Genomic DNA, 20,680 nt, shown 5'->3' with positions numbered 1-20,680 from the left:
TCTGCTCAGCCCATTTAACTGCAGTAGACTCATTCCAGGGATACCAGCTCCACAAAATGTTAGCAACACAATGATCTGAATGTAGAAACCAACTATAACAGCCATCTGTTGTCTTCTGCAAATATAAAATCCATAGGAGAAACGTGTTTTTTTGCAACCAGAGGGTGAAATATATTGTAACTTATATTTTGATTATTGGATCATCCCTGCAGCTGCAAACTCTAATCTGAATTTAAGGCTTTAGATTATTCGATTTTTATGGCAGTAAGACTTCTGTTGATTTGGGTTAATTTTTCCAGTTTTCAATGCAATTACAAGTTATGCCAAAATGTGCAATTATCTATGCTTATCAAAACTGCAGCTATCATAAGAGTATGCAGACTTTTTGAATCATTCAATAAAAAACTTCTAAAAATTCGTGTTTTTATTGTTTTTAGTTTCAATTATATTGTTGTAGCCTACAAATTAGTGGTAGTAGTTTCTTATGATGTAACTACAATGTTAACTAAGTCCTGACAAAGTGAGCATCTGTCATGTTTGTTCAACTTATACAAATGACTGACTAATAAATAAAGCCAAAACATAGAAACACAATATTTTGTATCATCTGAGCAGCAGAGAGTTAAAATGGGGGAAAAGCTGGAAAGCGTAAGTTGCAATGCAAAGAAAATGGGCAAAAAACAGATTAACCCTTGTGCTATCCTATGACCCCACCCTTACAGTGACGTGTTCTCCCTACCATGACAAAGGTGCATAAAGGTGAAGAGGATTTCATGTAATCCATGGACACCAGTGAAGATCACAAATCATTGAAGAAAAAAGGTTCAGCGCACTGTCTAGTGGGGTCTAGATGACCCAATGTTAAAGTGCCTTGGATAGCACAATTAATAAGTAAGGGAAGACTGGAAAAAAGATCCATTTGACCAGTTTTTTTTTAATTCTACTGCTTTAATGCAAATGTTTTACATTATTTGAAGCATTTTATTTGACACTTGCTATATGAAAACATGACTAACCTTCCTAAACTTGCATAAAATACGTGTTCCTATTTTGTTATTTATTTGCATTCATTAGCACTGCCCTCTAGTGGTTGTTCAACGAAAAAAAACCCAACGAAATTTGCAGATTCTAAGCTATTACCATTTTATTTGAAGTGGGATTTCTGCACAAGTTTTATCATTAGGAAACAACTGATGGTGTATGTCTCATGTTTATGCAAACCCTGACTTTAAACCTTCATACCATGTCACTAATGTGCAAAGTTCCATGTTATCCAGGACTCAATTTAATTTAGCATCAGCTTGAATGGCAAAAACATTGAAGAGTAGTTTTTTTTATGTAATTGAAATTAATTCACTCGTGAAGGGGTTAATAATGGGTACATAAATCAACACAAATTTTATTTCATTTATTAAAAAGAAAAGCTCCAGGCTGCTTAAAAAAAGTCTTCCCGGAAATGAGGAGAGCCGAGTACTTCATTCAGTGGTTAAAAAAAAACAAAAAACAGTTCTGCCTGACAGGGACAACTTTACGTTTCCCAGGAGATGTCGTCCTGTTTCAGGCAGCTTCTCAACTTCTTCGTCTCCCTGAGAAGCTGCAGGTTGTTTCGAGTTGGGCTTTTTGCAGTTGGCTTGACCTTAACTGGGGAGGGACCAGGTGGCTTGATCACAAAACGCTTCTTGGCAGTATGGTCCTCAGCATGTGACTGGCTTTGGGTCAGTTTATGGATCTGTGGAAGCAGACAAAAACGGAGATTTCCAACATTTTTTCCCACTAATGTTGGGGGAAAAAACAACTAAATGCACAACATAAGGTGTTGTCAAGGGGAGGGATCATGTAAAATTCTTCTTTTTGTTTTATCTGTACTTTTAACTCGTGTTTATTTTCATTTTGTGTTTTAAATTTTAAAAACCTACAGTACTGATAATATTTAGCAGACGATAGATAAACATATTTCTTGTTATACTGAAGCCTCTTGGTCTCTGTCGGTATAGATTCATGTACCTGCTGTTGGTGCTTGCGCAGCTTTGTGATCTGAGCTTCTTTCTCCTCCATCCTCCCCTCCAGCCTTTCCAGATCTCTCTGCAGCTCCTGCTTTTGTTGTGCACTTTGGCTAGCTTCTATGTGACGAACCAGCTCCTGATGCTCACTGACAAAACATCCATTTACACACATTCATAAATGCAGAAAAAAAAAAAAAAGAAATCTGAAGTGAAGCAAGTGACTCACAAGCTCATTTGGCCGAGCTCATCCTGTAGAGTCAGGAGCAGATCTGTCAGGGAGCTCAGAGATGAATCTGTGGAAGAGCGATCTGACTTCTGCAAAGTGGTTAAAGATGGAGAAAAATCCGTCTGGAGGCTTTTCTTGGCTCCACGTCCAGGCTTGTGCAAGGAGCTGACTCTTTCACACAGCTGAGGATGGTGGTGCTTCATCATGTGGAGGATGCTTTGAACGTTGGCGTGGACCGAATGGCTTGGACTAGTAGACTGTGACAGGAATAATAATGACAAAAAGGATTCGAAGAAATACCAAAACACCCCAACATTTGATAAAGTATTTATTTAAGCAAAAGAATCTTGGACTCACTGTTCCTGCAACAAAGGGCATTTTTGTTCTCCTGGGGCTGCATGATGTCTGCTCAGGCTGTTTAGATGATTTCTGATGAGAAAGATGGCAGTTACTATGGCTAAAGATGTTTTCTTTCTTAAATAAAAAAAAAAGACATTTACTTTAGAATGAAAACAAATACCATAACTGTCTTCTTTGTTTTCCTTTGTGGCTTTGTTTCTTCGCTTGCTGGAACAGACAGTCGCAGACTGATGTCAAACTCCCTCTGCAGCTATGAATGTAAATATTGTGGCACTTTAAAAGCCAAGCAATTAAAATGATGGTGTTTCCACAAAGACAAACAACCCAAACCATAGAGGCTTTCAGAATCTTTTTGCCAGCTTTTGTTTTGTTTTAATGAAGACTTTATGAAATATTGGATGAATAAAGCATGCATTGGCTGACCTCTTCTGCCTTTTCCTGCATTAGTTTGCGCTCATGCTCTTCCTGCAGAAGCTTCTGCTCCAGAATCGCCAATTTCGTCTGCAAGCAACCAGCAATCAAGTACGACTAAGCTTTGGATGACCCCAAACCACGACTAAAGAGGATTCTCATGTTACCTCTGCAAGAGTTTGGGTTCTGCTCAGTTTGAGACACTCTGATTCAATTTTCTCTAGCTTCTCCTGCTGCGTTTGGTGATTTAAGTTGCTTGTTTGTTGGTTCTGTAGCAAGGCCTATCAAGAAATAAAATTAAATCAAGAAATGAGGAAGATCTTCTTAGCCACTTCTATAATTACACTCCAATAACTACGAAGGACAAACAAAGACCTCTTCTTTTTTTGAGACAATTGTTTTTAGTTTAAAAGACTAACTGCTTAACGTCAAAACATCGCTAAAAGTGATTAATGCCTGTTTTAATTCATATGTTTTTTTTATTTTAGCACCTTTATTTTAATAAAAGTGCTCTTTACCTGATTTTCCAGTACGGCACTTCTGTCCTTCTTGGCATTTTCAACCATTTTCCTCATGTATTCCAGCTGCTTCTCAAGAATCTTGCAACGACTTTCAGCAGACTGCAATTTTAAATCCAAATCTGTTGTGGGAAGGAAAAAAATGAAATAAAAATTGCACATACATTTCTCATCTTTCCGTTTTAAAATCGTACCAGTTTTGGCAGAGAAGTCTGTGGCTGGGACACTAGCTGCTGTTTCTGATGTTAAGACCTGCGGTTGCTTCTGAGCATCATGGGAGACCTGAAGGTAGGTCTTCTGTGTTTGCATTCTCTCCAATTCCAAACGCCTGATTTTGTCCTGGAGATTTTTCAGTGCATCTACAACAGCTGAGGGGAGAACGACTTGACATGTTCATGTAACAGAATGCAACCAAAAAAAGAATCAAAATTCTGAGGTCTGAGAGAAAAGGGCGTGCCAAACCTTTGCTGTCCAGATTCCGCGTGGTTTGAGATGAACGGCTGTCGGTCTGGTCTGCAGTGACAGCTGAATGAGCAGGAAACTGCAGCTCTCTTGATACTGACAGGATCCTCTCAGGAGGTTGGTAGTAGCTACCGATGTAACTGTTTTTGGAGGGCGAGTCTAAATTCTGCAGAGAAAAGATATAGTCCTTTCAAGCCTGTGTAAATATACAATAAAAATATTTACACTATTAACACACAATCTAAAAAAAAAAGAATTAAAATCCTAAACAAGTTTCCACAACCTAGAGTAAGATCTATAAAGATCAGACTTTATTTAAAACATTTTAAAATGTTTACATTTTCATGTTACTCTTTTAAATAATTTGTGTTTATTAAAGTTGATACCTGGAAGTAATCAGTTAAACTGTAATAGACAGATCTGGTAACAAATAAACCCATTTGTTTACATGTTTTAGTTTATGGGACCTAAAACTCAAACATTAGGATATTATTGGAATTATTTTAATTAACAGTTGATCTCTGTTAAACATAGATATGTCTAAAACGTGGACTAATGTGAAAGCTTTAGAGCTGTAAAATAAGAAATAACATCCCTCCTTGTTAAAAAAAACAAAGAGAATAATGTTGACTTTTATCTGAAGCATCTGCCCATGTCTGCTACTAATGCTTTAAATAAATCATTTATTTCCATTTAAATGTTTTAAAAAATGCTTTGGTGTAAACATAGATGAGACCATTTGTATGCTTACAGGAAAATATCAGAAATCTAGGTGTGTTGTTCAAATCATTATTTAAAAGAGGAACTTATCTTTTTATTTATTTCTTTGCTTACACGATCATATTATTTCGTAACACACAGAAAGTCATATTTTATCCGAGTAGGGCATTTAGATCATGCATAATAAAATTTCATAATTATGCTATAGGAGAAAGACATTTTCTTTAATATAAAATAATTTATAGATAAAGTTAAATTGATTTAGACTCCTATCATCCATGCTCATTTCTTAATAAACCCAGCTGTGTGCGCTGGAAAAGTCCAGGAAATGTCAAAATAATGGATTTTGCGAATGAAAACAACATAATAACACTCACAAAGTATCACTATTTTTTTTTTTTTTTTGCGTTTGAAAATATTTAGCAGGGGGGAAATTCACACGTTCTATTAATTTAGCTTCAAATCAACTTAGTTTGCCAAAGTAAACAAAGACATGCTAGCATGTTAGCCACCTTCGCTGCTACGGTCAAGTTTCATATATTACCTGATCAAGCTGCACCTCCATCGTTTATCTGGTTATTTATAGCCGTACTCAGCTTCTTCGTGTAAGTTAAAAGGGGATTTTGTACGAACGGCTAGTCGATTATTGCCGAACTGACACTTAAGCAAAGCAGTCCGAACAGTTTAAATTTCCCTCCGTTTCCCACTTACGATGGTTCCGCAGTTCTGCAAAATAAACGATGACGTCACAAACATGATCAATAGATTCCAAAGCTGTAGAGTTTACGCCGCTAGAAGGGCCTCACCTTACTAGAAACACACAAAAATAATAGTAAAAACTTTTTTTTTTAAATCACAGGCTTTTTAGATTATTTTGGTTATACCTAGCAGGTTTATGCTTTATGCACAGAGTAACTTTTCAGAGCAAGAAACTCTTGTAGTAATTCATCATGCTTGTATTGTTGACTGTTTATTAGCAAATAGGCAAATACTACTTTAATGTCCTTGCGCTCCCAAGATCCACCTGAGGTCTGCCCTAACCCTTGTGCTATCTTAGATGACCCCACCCTTACATTGACGTGTAAAAAGGTTCAGCGCACTGTCTAGTGGGTCTAGATGACTCAACTCCCAATGTTAAAGTGCCTAGGAGAGCACAATGGTTACACGTGTTGTTGGCTTTGATGATGGCTTCCCTCCCCGCTCTTCCTGGTTTCCCGGGCTGCAGCAACGTGGGGTGAAACTCCAAAATCTGAGGGTGCTGCCCCTTGTTACGCCGCGGTGCCAGCCAAGACTGTGTTGGTGAAGGTCAGATCCTTGGTGGATAAAACTTTCATTCTGACCGATTTCATCTCCTGAACGCAGGTGGAAGAAGGAAAAGCTACAGATCTATTCAAATCAAGGACTCTTAGCATCAATATCAGACCACTTTTAAAGAGTCAAAGAAAGACTGTTTGTCCAACATAATCGTAGCAAACAGCCATAATTCACATGTGTTGTTTAAAACCATTAAAAATGTTCTCAATATCCCAAAGACCATTGATCATGAGGCATCAGATAAACTATGTAATGACTACTTTATTTCCAATAGCTTCTTTGTTGGAAAGGTTGAGCACATCAGAGCATAATAAGAACAACAATGGGTCGAAAAATACGCATTATTTGTATGAAAACTCAGCAGGGATAAACCCTTTCTTAATATAACTTGAATTTTGCACCATCTGATGGGCCCTCAATTATTTTGTATTTACGTGCTATCATAAAAATAAAACCAGTCATATTTCTTGGTGCAGAAAGCAAATTATTTAATATTCCCTTTAAAAAGTTTGCTGTCAAAAACTGAAGAAATATTTACAAATATTCACATCCTTTCACAAGCTAGTTTACAGAATAGAATAATATCTGAAAATAAAATCTTTTATTAAAAAGATTAAAGAAACCCTGAAGAAGTCAAGACCAAGACTTTCAAAGCAGTCATTCAAACCATTTATTCAACACATCTCCTTTATTGTTTAATGAGGCAAATATTTGGCCCAAAGTACAATACATTCAACAACACGCTAAAGTCAGCTGTGGTAGTTTCCGCAGTTTAAATAAAGATGCAAAGTAGCATGTAATGATAATCAGTCAATTTTTCTTTGCACATCTTTCATGAAGATAATGTTTTTGAGGAGCGTGGCTGGATTCTCCTCAGAGCTTTCCTCCCACAGCTTCCTAAAGCTGCCATTTCGTTTGGATGTACGTGGGCTCCCCCATCTGAAATGATTCATTCTGTAGGTTTCTTCTTTTCTATCCTGCAGAGGTACATCTTTTCTGGGGGGGAATTTGGACACCAGCAAACCAAGGTTTCTGTGACTTGCTTCATGGTGCATCCCCTTTGCTTCATTCTTGTCACTGCTCAGATGTCTGCGAACCCGAAATGGGAAGCTCCTTTCCGAGGAGTCCCCTTCCTCCAGAGAGGAGGCAAAAACCTTGATGGGTCTCCGTTTGCGTCCTATGGGTTTCCCCCAGCGGAAATGCTCCATGGCATATGAGCGACGGTTCATATCTGACTCTGATGCTTTGTCTTGAGCAGCCAGAGTGGCCAAAAAAATGCTAAGTAAGAGATCACCATCATCAATATTCTTAGGTGGAAGGACCGACCCACCAAGGTCTGGGCTTTCAGGTTTGATCCCAGACATGCAGAGATGGACGCAGTCCTGCACCAGAGAAAACCAATCATTTTCAAAATTGCTTGAAAACTTAAACATTTTCATAAAGATTTCTAAAAATACAATGTCTCATGTATTTTTTTCCTTTGTATTGTGGACTAAGAATCTGCAATAAAGTTTCAATCAATTCAAATAATCACAAAACACAATTTTCATAGCTTGCGTTTGACAAAACAGTCTATATTTTTTAATTTAGTTGCATCAGAATTAGTTCCAACAGCCAAACATGATTAAATAGATGACCCTTTTTTTCCCTCGTTTTTTCTTATAAAACCAATAAAAATGCTAAAACAGAAAATCAACGTAATGTCTATTGCACAACATTCTGTTTGGCCTTTAGCAAAACAACAGAGTCCTCCTATATTGCTGTTGTGAAATTTGTATTTTCCAGATCCTTCAGGGGAATCCAGTTTGCGTTGTCTTAAAACTTTAACTGTAAATTGTTCAGACAAGATTACATCTAGAGAATTTTTTTGGCATAACTGAAACATACTGGACAAAGTTTATTAGACTCAGGGGGGGAATTTTAAGCCACTGCTTCCAAGATAAAGAACCAACTTAAGGCACAGAGCGTTTTCTCCATGACATCAAGTTTCTTGTTTTTGGGTTCAAAAAGAATGGTTGTTTTTTTTTCCTACAAAAATAAGAACAAGGTTTGACTCACCAATATCCTGTTTTTCCTGTTCAGATCGTTGACTATAGAGTTGTTTGTAGATCCAGTGGCGCACATGCATCCCATTAGAACCACCAACAGCCAGCAAAGAGACACCATCGTCAGCTGAGGGTGACACGGATGCGAGAAGATTCTTCAGCTGAAAGGAGCGGGAGGAATGTCTCTTCACAACACAGAAGACTCCCAAAGGGGGAGTACATTCACCTGATTATCTTGAAGTTGGGAGAAATTATGGGAAGACAGACACAGTTAGCGTCTCCCGATCATTGCACTTGCATAACACCTTCCCCCCCTCTTTATATAACCAGACCTCTTCTGTTAAAATGCCAAATGCTGAAATGGTACGAGTGGCAGCTATTTGTCATTGTTGAATAATAGTCATCATTCCTGGCTCAATCAGAATTGCGCACTGCAACAGATGGTCTTATTAATCAGCAAAACATCTATTCTCTGTCAACATTGAAAGGAGTCCTTATCAGGATGGAAAATGACCCATTTCTGGTCTCACGGAAGGAAAAAGTTGATATTCCGAAGCTTAACTTCAACACACTTAAAAAGAGAATTAAAACAAAGCAAATAAATGTAATTTAAGGCCTGCATGAGTGTCAATTCAAAGACAACAAAGAACTTCTACAGTCCATGCATTCCTGGTGTTAAAAAACAGCAAAATCTTTTGTTTTCTTGAAAGGCTTCTTCTCCATTTGTTGTATTGATGCTGAAGGTCTGCATATGAAGCTCCAAACACCTCATGTGGCTGTTTATCTGTGAGGCGTTAAGCTGTTGAACATTTGCCCTGAATTTCCTGTCACCATGAAGACTGCTTTAAGAAATGTATATTTCCAAAAAAACGTCAATCTTCCATCCAAGATCTTCCAATCATCTGTCATTGCAAGAAACCTTTTATGGGGTTTTTTGGCAATAGAAAAGTCTGGAGGAAAGGTTTTCCTTTGATATTTTTTATGTTTGTTTTATTTTAATCTAAATTTTGTGTCGAAAGACTTCCAAAAAAAAGCTATAAACTAAGATGTGAAAACGTGTGGAGGCTGCAGTAACCAATGGAACTTCTTGGACAGTGGCATTCTCATAAATAATCCAAAAATGGAAGATTTTTTTCAAAGCCAACCACACACTGTGACAATTCATGTTTTGCTTGGAATGAACATTTTCTAGGAACCAAAGGAGGATTCTTCAGCCAATATCTGTGAGGTTTATTTTGGAAATGCAAGATATAAATGTTTGTGGGATTTTTTTTAATCTCCAGTGTCTCTGACATTTTGAAAGGAGACAAAGAGAGTACTTAAACTCTCCAAATGCAGAGTTGATGAGCATTTTTCTGCTCCTGTGTTTTCTTTTTTGTTTGGCTAATAATTGCTCCAGAACCATAAATTTCTCCTACAGTGTTGCCATAACTCAAATTTCCATCATGTGAAAAATTTCTGAATTTTATTTCCAAACGTTTAAAAGAGTTTTCTCAGTGGGTGGATGTATTTTGTGGGATGAGAAAATTTTACTCTTTAAGAAATTGTTTTTCCTTTCATCCTCCGTTACTCTAAGAAGTGAATGTTTGGTGGGTCACCGTCTTTGTCTCTCCGGCTGACTCACTCAGCTGAGATCTTCAAAGATCTACAGCAGAAAGCTGCAACAAAACAAACTGCTAAAATACAACCCTTTTTTTATATTCATTTGCATGACTTGGTTCATCTAATAAACATGTCAGATGTTCTTCAGCCATTAATACACAAAAGTCTATTTCTACAGGAAAAACCAGAAACCACAAAAATGTAATTTTTTCTTAATGTCAAACAAAATCTGTTACCTTTTTCTTTTGTGTTTCCTTTCTTTTTGCCTTTCTTCCTGCTTTTATCCGCAGATTTAGAGGCGCTGCTGCTCTTATTCCTCCTTCCTCTCTGTGATCAAATGCTCGGCAGGAGAAGGGTGTTTGCTGCTGCCTCCTCAGAGGAGGAAAAAGGATTTTCTTTTTTTTTTATAGATGCAAGAACCAAAGAGTCTCAAGGACTTTGGGAGTGACTGAGGTGAGGCGTCACTTGTTCCTTTCTGAATGAAAGTGTCGGTGTGAGCCTGCGCACACACTTCACGGTCAGAAAATTGGTTAAGCATAAGTGAAGTTGCAAGTTAACTTGCTGTCTTTGTGGCCCTTTTCTAAGAAGCAGCTCAGAAACTTTTAGGTGTTCTGATGAATAAAAGTCTTTTGATTTGAGGTTGTCCCATGGAATTGGTTTTATGGTTCCCGATGCCTCAAAGGTCAGCCCTGATCTCTCACATCCGACACACGAGAAGAAGCTTCTTTTCTAAGAAGATGTGTGTGAAATTGGTTTAGGTGATTCAATTGTTGTCCTTGTTTTCCAAGGTGTGCACGTCTGCCTGTGTAGAAACTTCATTAGGGCGACCTGAATCACCAGGTAAACGTCATAACTGCTTTGTTAGACGTCAGAAAGACACAAACGCACTCAAGTGTGCGTTTTGAAAGACAGTTTTAAGTGTTGTCCACCTGCACCAGCTGGCTGCTAAGCACATACAGAACGCGTTATTGTCTCAATACCTCTCAAGGACGAGGCACACAGAAAAGCATCAGTGTAGCTCAAGCACCAGAGAAGAATAATCTTCTTGATGTAAGACACAATGACTAAGAGGTTTCCTTTAAAACAGTTTTTGAAGTATTCAATAAAGTTTCAAATTAGTTTAAGATAAGAAATGCTAAGCAAGTGTTTCATTTAATATTGGTCATCATTAACGAAAGATGTAAGTATTAACTAAAATGTCCTTTTTGCATTTTTTGACTCATCCTACATTTGTATAACTGTGCAGAATGACCATGCAACACATTTATTTACTTATTTAAACATTTAAACATTAGGATAAGCCCCTAAAGATGCAACATCTCGTTTTTAAGAGGGTCCTCTGTATCAGACGTTTAAAATAGTAGATGAGCAATAATTAAAAAAAAAAAAGCAAATAAACAGTACAATCTAGTTCGCAGTATGCACAGACTCACTCACACGCACACCCAAAACACACAGAATAAGAATAATGATAATAATAATAATAGCAATAATAATATATACATTAAAAAGCAAGTAACAAATAGAAAAAGTAACATTAACACCGGGAAACCCATGAAAACTTTTCCTCTGGGCTTTTGAAGTTAATTCGACAACTATGTCATCGCTTGTTCATTTTGAGTAGAAGCAATGAAAATAAAAATAAAATAAAGGGCTAAAAACAAATAGCTTTTTTCTCCAAATTGCTTTTTATGTCTAGGAACAAGACAATACTTGGTCGAGATGCTTTACTATACTGTATATTTATGAGTTCGTAGTTCATTTTTGTAAGGTGTAAAAAAATTTGATTTTTATTTTTATTTTATTTTATGCAAAACCATATTTTTAAATGACCAAAAGATTTAGTATTAAAAAAAAACTAACCAATAAAAAAAAAAACATTTTTAGCCAAACTGTCATTTAGACTTTCTCTATCTTTTTTAAAAATTTAATTAAATAAATTCATAAAGTCCACAAGTTGAAACATAAATTAGAATGGCAATACTGATCTGCTGTTAGTTTTTATTGTCAACACAAACAGTTTACTAAGACAGGTTCCTCATTTGCTGTTAAAAATCACGGATATTTCCTTTTTCATAACCAAGAGAATTTGGTTTTGGAAACAGTTTTCAGAAATCATTTCACAAATGTGTCGGGGGAACTCAATCCTAAAATCATTTTACCTGCATTGTGCTTGTAGGACTGGTTAAGGTGAATAATCCAGTCAATGTTGGGTATTTCTGTTAAAAATATGCAAAGTATTGATTAACATAGTTCCAATAACTCAGTTTTTAAACAATATGACACATTTAAAGATTTTTTAAATGCACAAAAAGTAAACATAGCATAACATCTGACCTGGATTGTTTTGTTTCAAACTGCAACAATTTAGAATTTAATTCCTATGCCTTTTTTTTAATGGCATTTTTTCACATCGTTTCAGTTATGAGTGTAGTACAGTGTTTGTTTTCTAAAAGCACCAGCCTTGCATGTGACTAATGTGTTTGGCCACTTTGATAGCATAAGATGCTGAAATCAAAATGTTCTTTTGTGAAACCAAGCGCCGACCCACTTTGGGATGCAGGAGGCACCAGGTCAGAGCAGGGTCACAGTCAAAAAGCAACGTGTTTTTGAGCTTATCGGCACCGCGATCGGACTTTAGGTGTGGACTCTAAAAGGAAGCCTTTATTGTGGAGGCCTTCCGTGAGGAGACCTCAATTCTGCAGGTCTGCTTAAACACAGACATCAGATAACGTGTCACATGCCTGCTTTTGTCTTTCTTCCAAGTGTCTCACAGTTAAAAAAAAAAAAAAAAAAATGATGTACAAAACAGGCTAACAAGTTCATAAATAAACTTCCAAGTTTAATTAAATTATTTTCAAGTGGTTTAAGTCTATTAAAGAAAGTGTGATTCCAGTGGTTTAGAGCTCAAAGATAATGTTTTTTGTGTTAACTTTTCTTGAATTTTTCCCCCAAATATAAACAATTACAGCAATTTTCTACCCAAATATTAGTGTATCGGCAGCACATGGCACGACACCACAGAAAATTTATGTTCCAAATGATCAAAATAACGTCACTTATAACGATCAAATGATCAAAATAACGATCAAAATAACGTCACGTCTTTGTCGTTTTTCTTCATAAAATTACATAGTTGGGGTGTAATTACATTTTTTGCCGTTTAAAGGTTTCATTATGTAAAATCAATCAGGACTGAACATGTGCTCCTAAGCCAGCTCTACATAAACAAAAGAAAGCAGATATATTAGAGATTTTACAGCAGAAGTTTTTGAATCATCCTTTTCTTTTTTTGCAAAAATGTAAAAAAAATTGTTCTAATGATTTATTGTAATCACTACAATTCTGATGGGCCTGTATAGATGTGGTGACGCATTCAAGGTGTACTCCGCCTTTGGCCTTAAAAAAATTAAGGGATAGGCTCCAGCCAGCATCTTTTTGACCCCCGTGCAGGCTCTCAGAGAGATGAGCCTTAAACATTTGATCTATGGCAGGTTAAATTTATTGTATTTGAGAATTTAATGTTATAAATTCTTTCAGTATTTTTTGAAAGTATGTCCTTTGCTTATTTTTATGGCTGTCATTTGCTGTTTCAGCCACAAGAGGCTGCAACTTGTCCACAAATACAGTATGATAATCTTCAGTTTTCACATCTGAGACAGTTAAAAATCCTGACAAACTTTAGCAATAAAAGGCAGAAAATCAAAGAAGCCCTGCATGTGTTCTGTAAAAAAAGGCCTATGTTTGAAAAATTAAATATATATTTACATCCAGGAAAAATCCTTTGTTTGACGTCTTTAAAAATGTATTTTATTTTTGTAGTTCTAGATAACACTTTTTTTTAAATAAGTACAGTTATTAAATTAAAAAAAGAAATTCTCTTTTAATGGCCTTTTTTTTTACAAAGTGTGAAAAAGTGTAAAAGTTTAACATTGCAACAAGTAGAGATAATACAAAAAAACACTTTTTTTTGTTGGTACTTTTGGGATAAATATGGATCAACATATATTTAAAAACGTGTTATATTTGTCGGTTATTTGAATTTACTCCTTCACAGCGTCGTTAGCACGCAACGGCGGAACATAAAAAAGAGAGGGGGGCCCTACTTTGTGCGTGAGTCTCCCGCGGCCCCTGGAAAACCATTAAACGCAGAGGACTTCTCCCAGAATTCCCGCATTCCTGGGATTTCTCCACTCTGATGTCAGAACAGTGGGGGCGGGGCTCTGAAGGCGTCTGGACCCAATGAGGCGTTCACGTACACCATCAACGCTACCAGCGCTACCAAAAGAGTTTTCAATTTATTAAATTTCAAGCAAATAGCATATATTGGCTACAGTAAAATTTTTTAAGGAAATATGAAATTTAAAATCTAATTATGGTTAAACACAGAGGTGTTCTGAGGTTATTTGTTTATATCATTACACAACTTTATTTTAGTTGCAATTTTAAATGACCAAGTGCAAAAAAGGTGCTTTGAAATAAAAAGGAAAGAGATGTATACATAAACATAATAAGAAAATATAAAAATCATATGGCAATGAACTAAAAAAAAGAAGAAAAGAAAGAACAAGGAAAATCCAATATCCAAAATATAATGAAAAAAAAAAACAATTAAAAAAACTGCATAAATGAAAGATGGGTAAAATTCTCATAAACACAATTTTTAACCCGAAATTTGTTTCAAAAAAACAAAATTGAAAGCACAGATTAAATACACATTTTTATTTAATTTATGAATAATATAAAGTTATGACTAATGATGTAAGAATGCATGAGAAATGTACTTAAAAAATATTTAGAAAAACACCGATTAAAAAAATAAAAAGGAACACGTTTAGTAAAAATCCTTATTCCGATTATTTTCTTGGGTTTTGAACGCAGCGTATTCTGTATTCCCCGCCCGCCCTGAACGCCTCCATTGGACTGCAGGGACCGCTACTATAAACACACGAAGAGTTGCAGCGAGAGAAGAGCACATCTTTGGCCGATCTGCACGACTTTTACCAAAGTTTTGCGCAGTTTTTGTGCGCCATGAGAGCATCAGAACAAAAGAAGTTCCGAAAAAGCACCAGCTTGGGGACGCGCAGCAGCTTTGGTGGCGTTTTCTCTCAATCATTTTTCTCTCTTGTGAAGTTTGAAAAGACTTTCGACATCTCTGCTCCCCAGTCGGAATTTTAAACTGCTTTAAAAAAAAAAGGCTCTTCTGAGGATTAAACCCACTCCGCGGCGAATCGCCTCCAAAACCGAGGAGATTTGGAATGTAGCGCAAAGGAAAAAAGAAAAAAGAAAAAAAAAAGGTGAGTTTGAGTTCTGAGGAAAAAGTTGGACATTTGTGTTTTAACTATTTGAAGTTCGTAGCAAGGATGTGTTGACTTTGAAAAAAAAAATAGAGGAAACGCTAACTGTGTAAATCAGTCTTGATGATACAAACATTTAAGTTAAATTAAGTATCACGGGAGAAATGACTCTCCCCTCATAGATCAACACAGATAAACACACAGTTTGGACTCAGGCTGGGTAAAGATGCTCACAAAAAGATGCGAAATGGAAGAAAACTGATGACTTTTAGGGGGATCAATCAGAAAGTGTCATATTTTACCTAAAGAAAACCCATCAGAGATTGTGGTGGTCCCACATGGAGCCCGGGAACTGATCCAGTCAGGGTAAGTGAATGCACACAGGTGTGTCTGGAACATGTGGAGCTGAGTTTGAGCAGAGCTGCTGATGTTTTTCTGTTGGTCTCTCACACCCTGGCATTCATGTTTGTGTAGAAGATGTGTTTGGACATGCATTTCTATGGACTGCCACTTCAAACAGGCAGAGAGGCAGGCAGGCAGGCAGGGAGGGAGGAGGTGGTGGTGGTGGTGGTGGTGGTGGGGTTGCTGTGTGCTCTGAAATGGAAAAGAAAGGATAGTTACAGCACGCGCGCATCTGGTTATCTTTATGAGCTCAAAGGCACGCTGTTTAAATTACATAGTGACTTGGGAGTACACCCATGTGAAGAATTTAAAGGACTAAAACATGTGAAGCATGAGCACCTATCCACTTCCTGCTCCACACACTCCATGGAGGTGGCTGAGGTGGTTCTGCAGCAGCAGCAGAGGAAAGCAGCTGAAATGTGCCGTTCCTGATTTTCACTGAAGGTCAATCCCCACAATAGGTGTTTACTGGATGCTGCCGCCCGGCAGTTAACAGCCTGAGCGGTTATTGTTTGTGCAGCCAATTGTTATTTAAGGACATAGGCCGTTTGATTATAGTGTGGTGCAAACATAAATGTCATTTTGGCCGAATGCTTTTGGCAAGCAGAAGAAAACGGGCATCAGTGGTCACTGTTATCACTAAAGCACCACTCCGGCCACTGTTGAAGAAACAGACGGACCGAACGGTTGGTCCAAATGGGGATCAATAGAAGCATTTTTGCCTCCCCATACTGCCAAGGATGGCGGCTTTGAATAGAGCGCAGAGAGCACACTGACGGGTCTGTCAGTGACATGGCGTCTGATTACCAACAAGACCATCACATGTGGACTCGTCTGACCTCAGAACACTGTTCCACTTTGAAACGGCTCCTTTTTAAATGAATCTTGACCTAATGACACACTGCTTCTGGGCCCTGTGGCTTCCTTTCTGCAGGATGGAGCTTTTGGGCTCACCCTCAAACCTTTCTGCTTCCTTGAATCATTTGGCAGCATCATCGACACAATCACAAGGAATGTTGTCTTAAATTGTCCCTGACACACAGAGATTTCTTCAGTTTCTCTAAATTGTTTGTTTATCTTCTGCTTTGTAGAAAATAAAACTTCTAACCCATCTACAGTTTGGTGTTGAGGAATGTTTTTTAAAAGTATTTAAAGGCCGTGTTTTTAGTTATTTTTTTACCATGTTCTTGTGGTGTTTTTCTCATGAGGAAATATTGAAAAAAAATCTAGCTTAAAGTTTCAATTCTGAATTTTTTTTTTTAATTAAAATATTTGTGAATCAGGAGGGGAGCCGGTTTAGCTCGTGCTGGTTTGCGGCGCCTTCCGTCCGTGAAAACCAGGGTTCGACTTCGGGCTGCTCCCTGTTCCCTTCTGTGCCGGTCCCAAGCCCGTTTGCTTTGAGAGGGTTGCGTCAGGAAGGGCATCCGGCGTAAAACATTGCCAAGTTTACTATGCGACTCGTTCGCTGTGGCGACCCCTGATGGGAAAAGCCAAAAGAGAAACATTTGTGAATCAGGAGTCCTTAGACTGCCTTCTCCGCTCCCTTCTGATGCATCCATGTTGATCTTTGTTTTTCCTCGTCTGAGCTGGAATCTGGCTCAAAACCGTACAGCTGGATAGCTTCAATATTGCTCGCCATTTCGCCATGCAGCAATAATGTTTGGTTGGGGTTGTGAGGGGCTGCACGCTAGCCAAAGAGCACGTAAACGGATGGATGAAGGGAAGGGGGATGTCTTACGCCGCACCCACTGTTCTGCCCACAACTCAGAGGCAAAATTTCTGATGGACTACTGCTGCTCTGCAGAAACTATGTTCTATAGAACCACACAGGTTTTTTGATTTAGGCTAAAAACGGCATAATCATAATTAAGAGACGACTGGGAACGCTTTGAAAATGGATCATAAGATGATCCGAGTGGGACTCTAACAGTTATTAAAACACTTTTGATGTAAATCTTGTTGCTTAAGGATTAAAAGACCACCTCCACCTCTGTAATCATCCTCCAGATCTCCTCACCCCCCCTTTCCCCCATTCTTCTGTGCCCTTACCCCCTGTCACTGACATCCCTTCCTTCTTTCCTCTTCTTCTTTTCTGTCCAGTCCAACGAAAAAAAAAAAAAGAAAATACAAATGTTCGTTCATTCATTCATCTTCTGTATAGTTAGCTCCCGTTCGGGGTCACATGGCTGCTGGAGCCTATCCCTGCCACTTTTGGGTGAAGGCTGGGGTCGTCAGTCTGCCGCAGGACCACGATCACACACCCATGCACACGCACATTCACAAACAAATGTAATGAATATAAATCAAGTTTAGCCTAAATTACAGAAGTGGTTTACACAAATGCACATATTGTGTGTCAGAAGATCCACAACCTTCTGTTTTAACAGCAAAATATGTCCAACACTTTTACAGATCAAATGGCCTCTTTCATTCTTTTCATTCCAATACTCTGCCTCTACAAGACATTCATTTTTATGATAATTGTGTCACAGACCTGACATCAATTAACCTAAGTAATTTTTTAACGTCGTGGCTTCAGATTGGAAATAAACTTCATTAGTTGATGAAGAAGATGCTGTTTGGTTTAGGGTTTTAGTTGATTTATATATTTACTCTATTAAATAAAAACATCACAACTTTTTTTTTTTTTTGCTTGTGGGTCAGGGGCAGATTAGTCAGCTCCCAACTAGCAACATGTTAAGGTATCCTTGGACATGACCCTTGAACCCTCAATTATGTCTGGTGAGCTGGGTTGAGTGTCATGGCGGCTCACTCATCAGTGTCAATAAATATTAAGACTTTTTCAAGTATGTGCCAAAATGTAGACAAGAAGCAGGGAGAAAGTACTTTGAAGACCAGTGGATAGGAAAAAAGCTAAGTTTAAACCTTTTTCTGCACATTTGACTTGTATAACTGGGTTAAAAATTCTAGATTGAACCCATTTTAACATGCCCACAAGGACACAAGGTCCTTTTTTGTAAATGAGTTGACAGAGAACCAGTTGCAGTGCATGCAATCTGTATATATAATAATTTGAATATTTTCTAAAGGTCTCATTGTAATTTACTTCATTTAAAGCTTTTTTTTTCAGATATGAGAGCAGATTATACCACATAGTTGCTTAAAAAACAACAAGAAGTAGCTTTGTCTCGGTAGTTTTGTTGGTCTTCTTTTAAGAAAACATATTAATCGGATCATTTCATCCATTTTTAAATACCTAGTTGTTCCAAACTTGCCCATAAACCGTTAATAATCAGTGTACAGTGAAACATGCTGCCTGCTTTCTGGTGTTTGACTTGAATGGGCATCTGAGCCTTTTGTCGTAGGCTATGTGCTCCCTGCTCCCTTCGTCATCCTGCTGTGCACAATAACAGAGCAGAGAGCATGTAGCGACCTGTTCACCTCTCCCGTCCTGCACCAGGTGCTTCACGCGAATTGTCAGTCACCGCCGGCTATGTCTCTTGCAGCAGAACATACCTCCTCCTCCACCTCCCCAATCAGCCGGGATCACAAACACGTGACTTCTCCCGTGATGCGGCCCACATCAGCTTGTTTTGACTCCGCGCAGAGACAGTTTTCGTCCGCTTTTCGACGTGTGCTGTGATGGGCTGAGATGCAAGAGAGGTGCTGCTTTCACGGGCCTGTAAAGTGTGTGCTTGCCTGGGGGCCCAGCCGTGAGAAACGGGCGTTTTGGCGCTTGAGTGCACACATGTGCACGGTTGTGAGTGTGATGTGGTTTTTATCATGGGGTGGGGGTTGTGGGGGTATGGAAAATGTGAAGAGGAGCATGGTTTGGCTGACAATGAAGGGTCCCAATTCTCCGCTGCAGATCGTGGAAAGCTGCCGCAATCAGTGTGACCATCCGTGTTTACTCCCCTCATGACCAACTGTACCAACACGATAAGGCAGGAGAGTTCCCAGTGACGCATCCCCTCTGCTCTGAAATCCACGGCTTATCTGGAGCTTTTCTCACTGAACTGCTGGGAATCAGCAGTTTTTTTTGTGTGCGTGTTTCGAGGAAACCCGATCACACGTAAATCACTCGGATGTATCAAGGGTCTGCTCTCCATATCATCCTGATTCCGTCTGCAGAGCTGCAGAAAATCAGTGTAAAGAAAACACTTTCATTTAGATAGGCTTTCCCTATCAACTTCAGCCCCCATGAGTAAACTATTGCTGTTTTTCTGCCAAAAAAACATGTGACATTATTGCAAATATTGTTTGAATTCGGTGGATATTGTGCTTCAGATTTCTTTTTTTCAGGTGTGGTTTATTGAGACAGTTTTTGGTGTCTGTGACTTTGCTGTTTTTGATAGATTTAAACAATCAATTGTACACAAAACAATCTTTTATAGTGATGAACACAAAAATATCATGTAAAGGCAAAAACAGAAACTATGACTGTTAGGGTTACAAGTGTTTTTTAGTGTCTAACCTAAATTTGTTTTCAACTTTCCAACCAATTTTAACTTACGTTGGTTATTAGTTTCATGTAGATGCTAAGTTGAGGTAACTTTTGAGAATACATTTTTTTGCATCAATAGGGGTCAAAGGGTAAAAACAAAAAAGGCAACATTACTACATTAAAAAAACCAACCGCACAGCTTTTTATGGCTGTAGAGTTGCAAGAAATGGTATAAAAAAAACAATGAAGGATCTTATGAATTGATTGGTACTTAAAAAATAAAAATAGATACAATTTCTTTAAAAAATGTATATCAGCAAAGCCCTTATGGTTTATTTGAATCAAAGTTTCTCAAGATGGTTTGGTTCTTTCCTTGTTCTCTTGATTTATGATTACATCTGTATTTTGTTTTGAAAGATGTCTTTTTTTTTTTTTTTAAAGGTGAACCCCAGAACCATTTTTTTCATAGTTTTTGGAATTGAGTAGTAATTCTTCAATATAAACATGCACATATGAGTAAATAACAGCCTTTTTGTCTCGCACATTTAATTTTTTTTTTGATGAAACATGACCTAACGGTAAAAACATTATTGCAGTTAAGTTTATTTTATAGTGGTATTGCTCCATATAAAGAGTATTTGAAGAGAAATCCTCCCCTCTGTTTCAGTTTCCCTGTTTTGTCATAGAATGTGTGTAGCTTTGTCTTCAGGATGGATTAGGAGACAAAAATAAAGGGAAGGGGGGGGTTTTCTGGAAAGTGAGAAAGCAGATGCGCCTGTTAGAAACACTGTCTGGCTGCCTGCGCCATCTGTTTGCAGCTGCTCGTGTTTGTGCGCAGCAGCAGACGGCATGCTTGTGCGCGCAGCAGCAACATGTCTGGGCCTTTGTGAACAAAAAGGTATGTTTGTAGATCAT

The 20,680-nt window shown here is 37.9% G+C and overlaps 3 protein-coding genes across 10 annotated transcripts in view; 1 reads left to right on the top strand and 2 right to left on the bottom strand.

Moving 5' to 3' along the window:
- Nucleotides 1–1,372: 1,372 nt before the first annotated feature.
- On the bottom strand, nt 1,373–5,435 carry cep57l1 (centrosomal protein 57, like 1). Of its 4 annotated transcripts, none has more exons than XM_004083509.5 (11): nt 5,245–5,435; nt 3,981–4,146; nt 3,713–3,886; nt 3,519–3,640; nt 3,168–3,281; nt 3,013–3,090; nt 2,750–2,839; nt 2,587–2,658; nt 2,230–2,486; nt 2,005–2,149; nt 1,373–1,729 (listed from the first exon to the last, which is right to left on the bottom strand). In XM_004083509.5, exons 1-11 carry the CDS (start codon nt 5,263–5,265, stop codon nt 1,529–1,531), a joined length of 1,440 nt encoding a protein of 479 aa, XP_004083557.1. In that variant the 5' UTR covers nt 5,266–5,435; the 3' UTR covers nt 1,373–1,528. The 4 variants fall into 4 exon arrangements, with proteins under 4 accessions (XP_004083557.1, XP_020570313.1, XP_020570314.1 ...); XM_020714654.3 differs by having other exon boundaries at nt 3,713–3,901; nt 5,245–5,432; XM_020714655.3 differs by lacking the exons at nt 3,013–3,090; nt 3,168–3,281 and having other exon boundaries at nt 3,713–3,901; nt 5,245–5,419.
- Nucleotides 5,436–6,477: 1,042 nt separating this feature from the next.
- On the bottom strand, nt 6,478–13,815 carry LOC101168338 (pro-opiomelanocortin B). 4 transcript variants are annotated; one of them, XM_020714658.3, is made up of 3 exons: nt 13,768–13,815; nt 8,073–8,186; nt 6,478–7,396 (listed from the first exon to the last, which is right to left on the bottom strand). In XM_020714658.3, exons 2-3 carry the CDS (start codon nt 8,178–8,180, stop codon nt 6,821–6,823), a joined length of 684 nt encoding a protein of 227 aa, XP_020570317.1. In that variant the 5' UTR covers nt 8,181–8,186; nt 13,768–13,815; the 3' UTR covers nt 6,478–6,820. The 4 variants fall into 4 exon arrangements, with proteins under 4 accessions (XP_020570317.1, XP_020570315.1, XP_078799097.1 ...); XM_020714656.3 differs by lacking the exon at nt 13,768–13,815 and adding an exon at nt 9,898–10,036 and having other exon boundaries at nt 8,073–8,293; XM_078942971.1 differs by lacking the exon at nt 13,768–13,815 and adding an exon at nt 9,898–10,034 and having other exon boundaries at nt 8,073–8,220.
- Nucleotides 13,816–14,577: 762 nt separating this feature from the next.
- Nucleotides 14,578–20,680, top strand: part of LOC101168590 (protein tyrosine phosphatase non-receptor type 14) — a 42,862-nt gene continuing 36,759 nt past the window's right edge. The window contains exon 1 of one of the 2 annotated variants that reach the window (XM_023953197.2): nt 14,578–14,958. The gene's annotated coding sequence lies outside the window, so the exon portion shown is untranslated. The remainder of the gene's footprint in view (nt 14,959–20,680) is intronic. The other variant, XM_078942966.1, reaches the window with a different exon arrangement.

This window comes from Oryzias latipes, chromosome 24 (assembly GCF_053564925.1).
Source record: "Oryzias latipes strain Hd-rR chromosome 24, Olatipes_Hd-rR_3.1".
NCBI lineage: Eukaryota > Metazoa > Chordata > Actinopteri > Beloniformes > Adrianichthyidae > Oryzias > Oryzias latipes.
The sequence above is the reverse complement of the archived record's forward strand: the minus strand, read 5'-3'. Positions and strand labels throughout refer to the sequence as shown.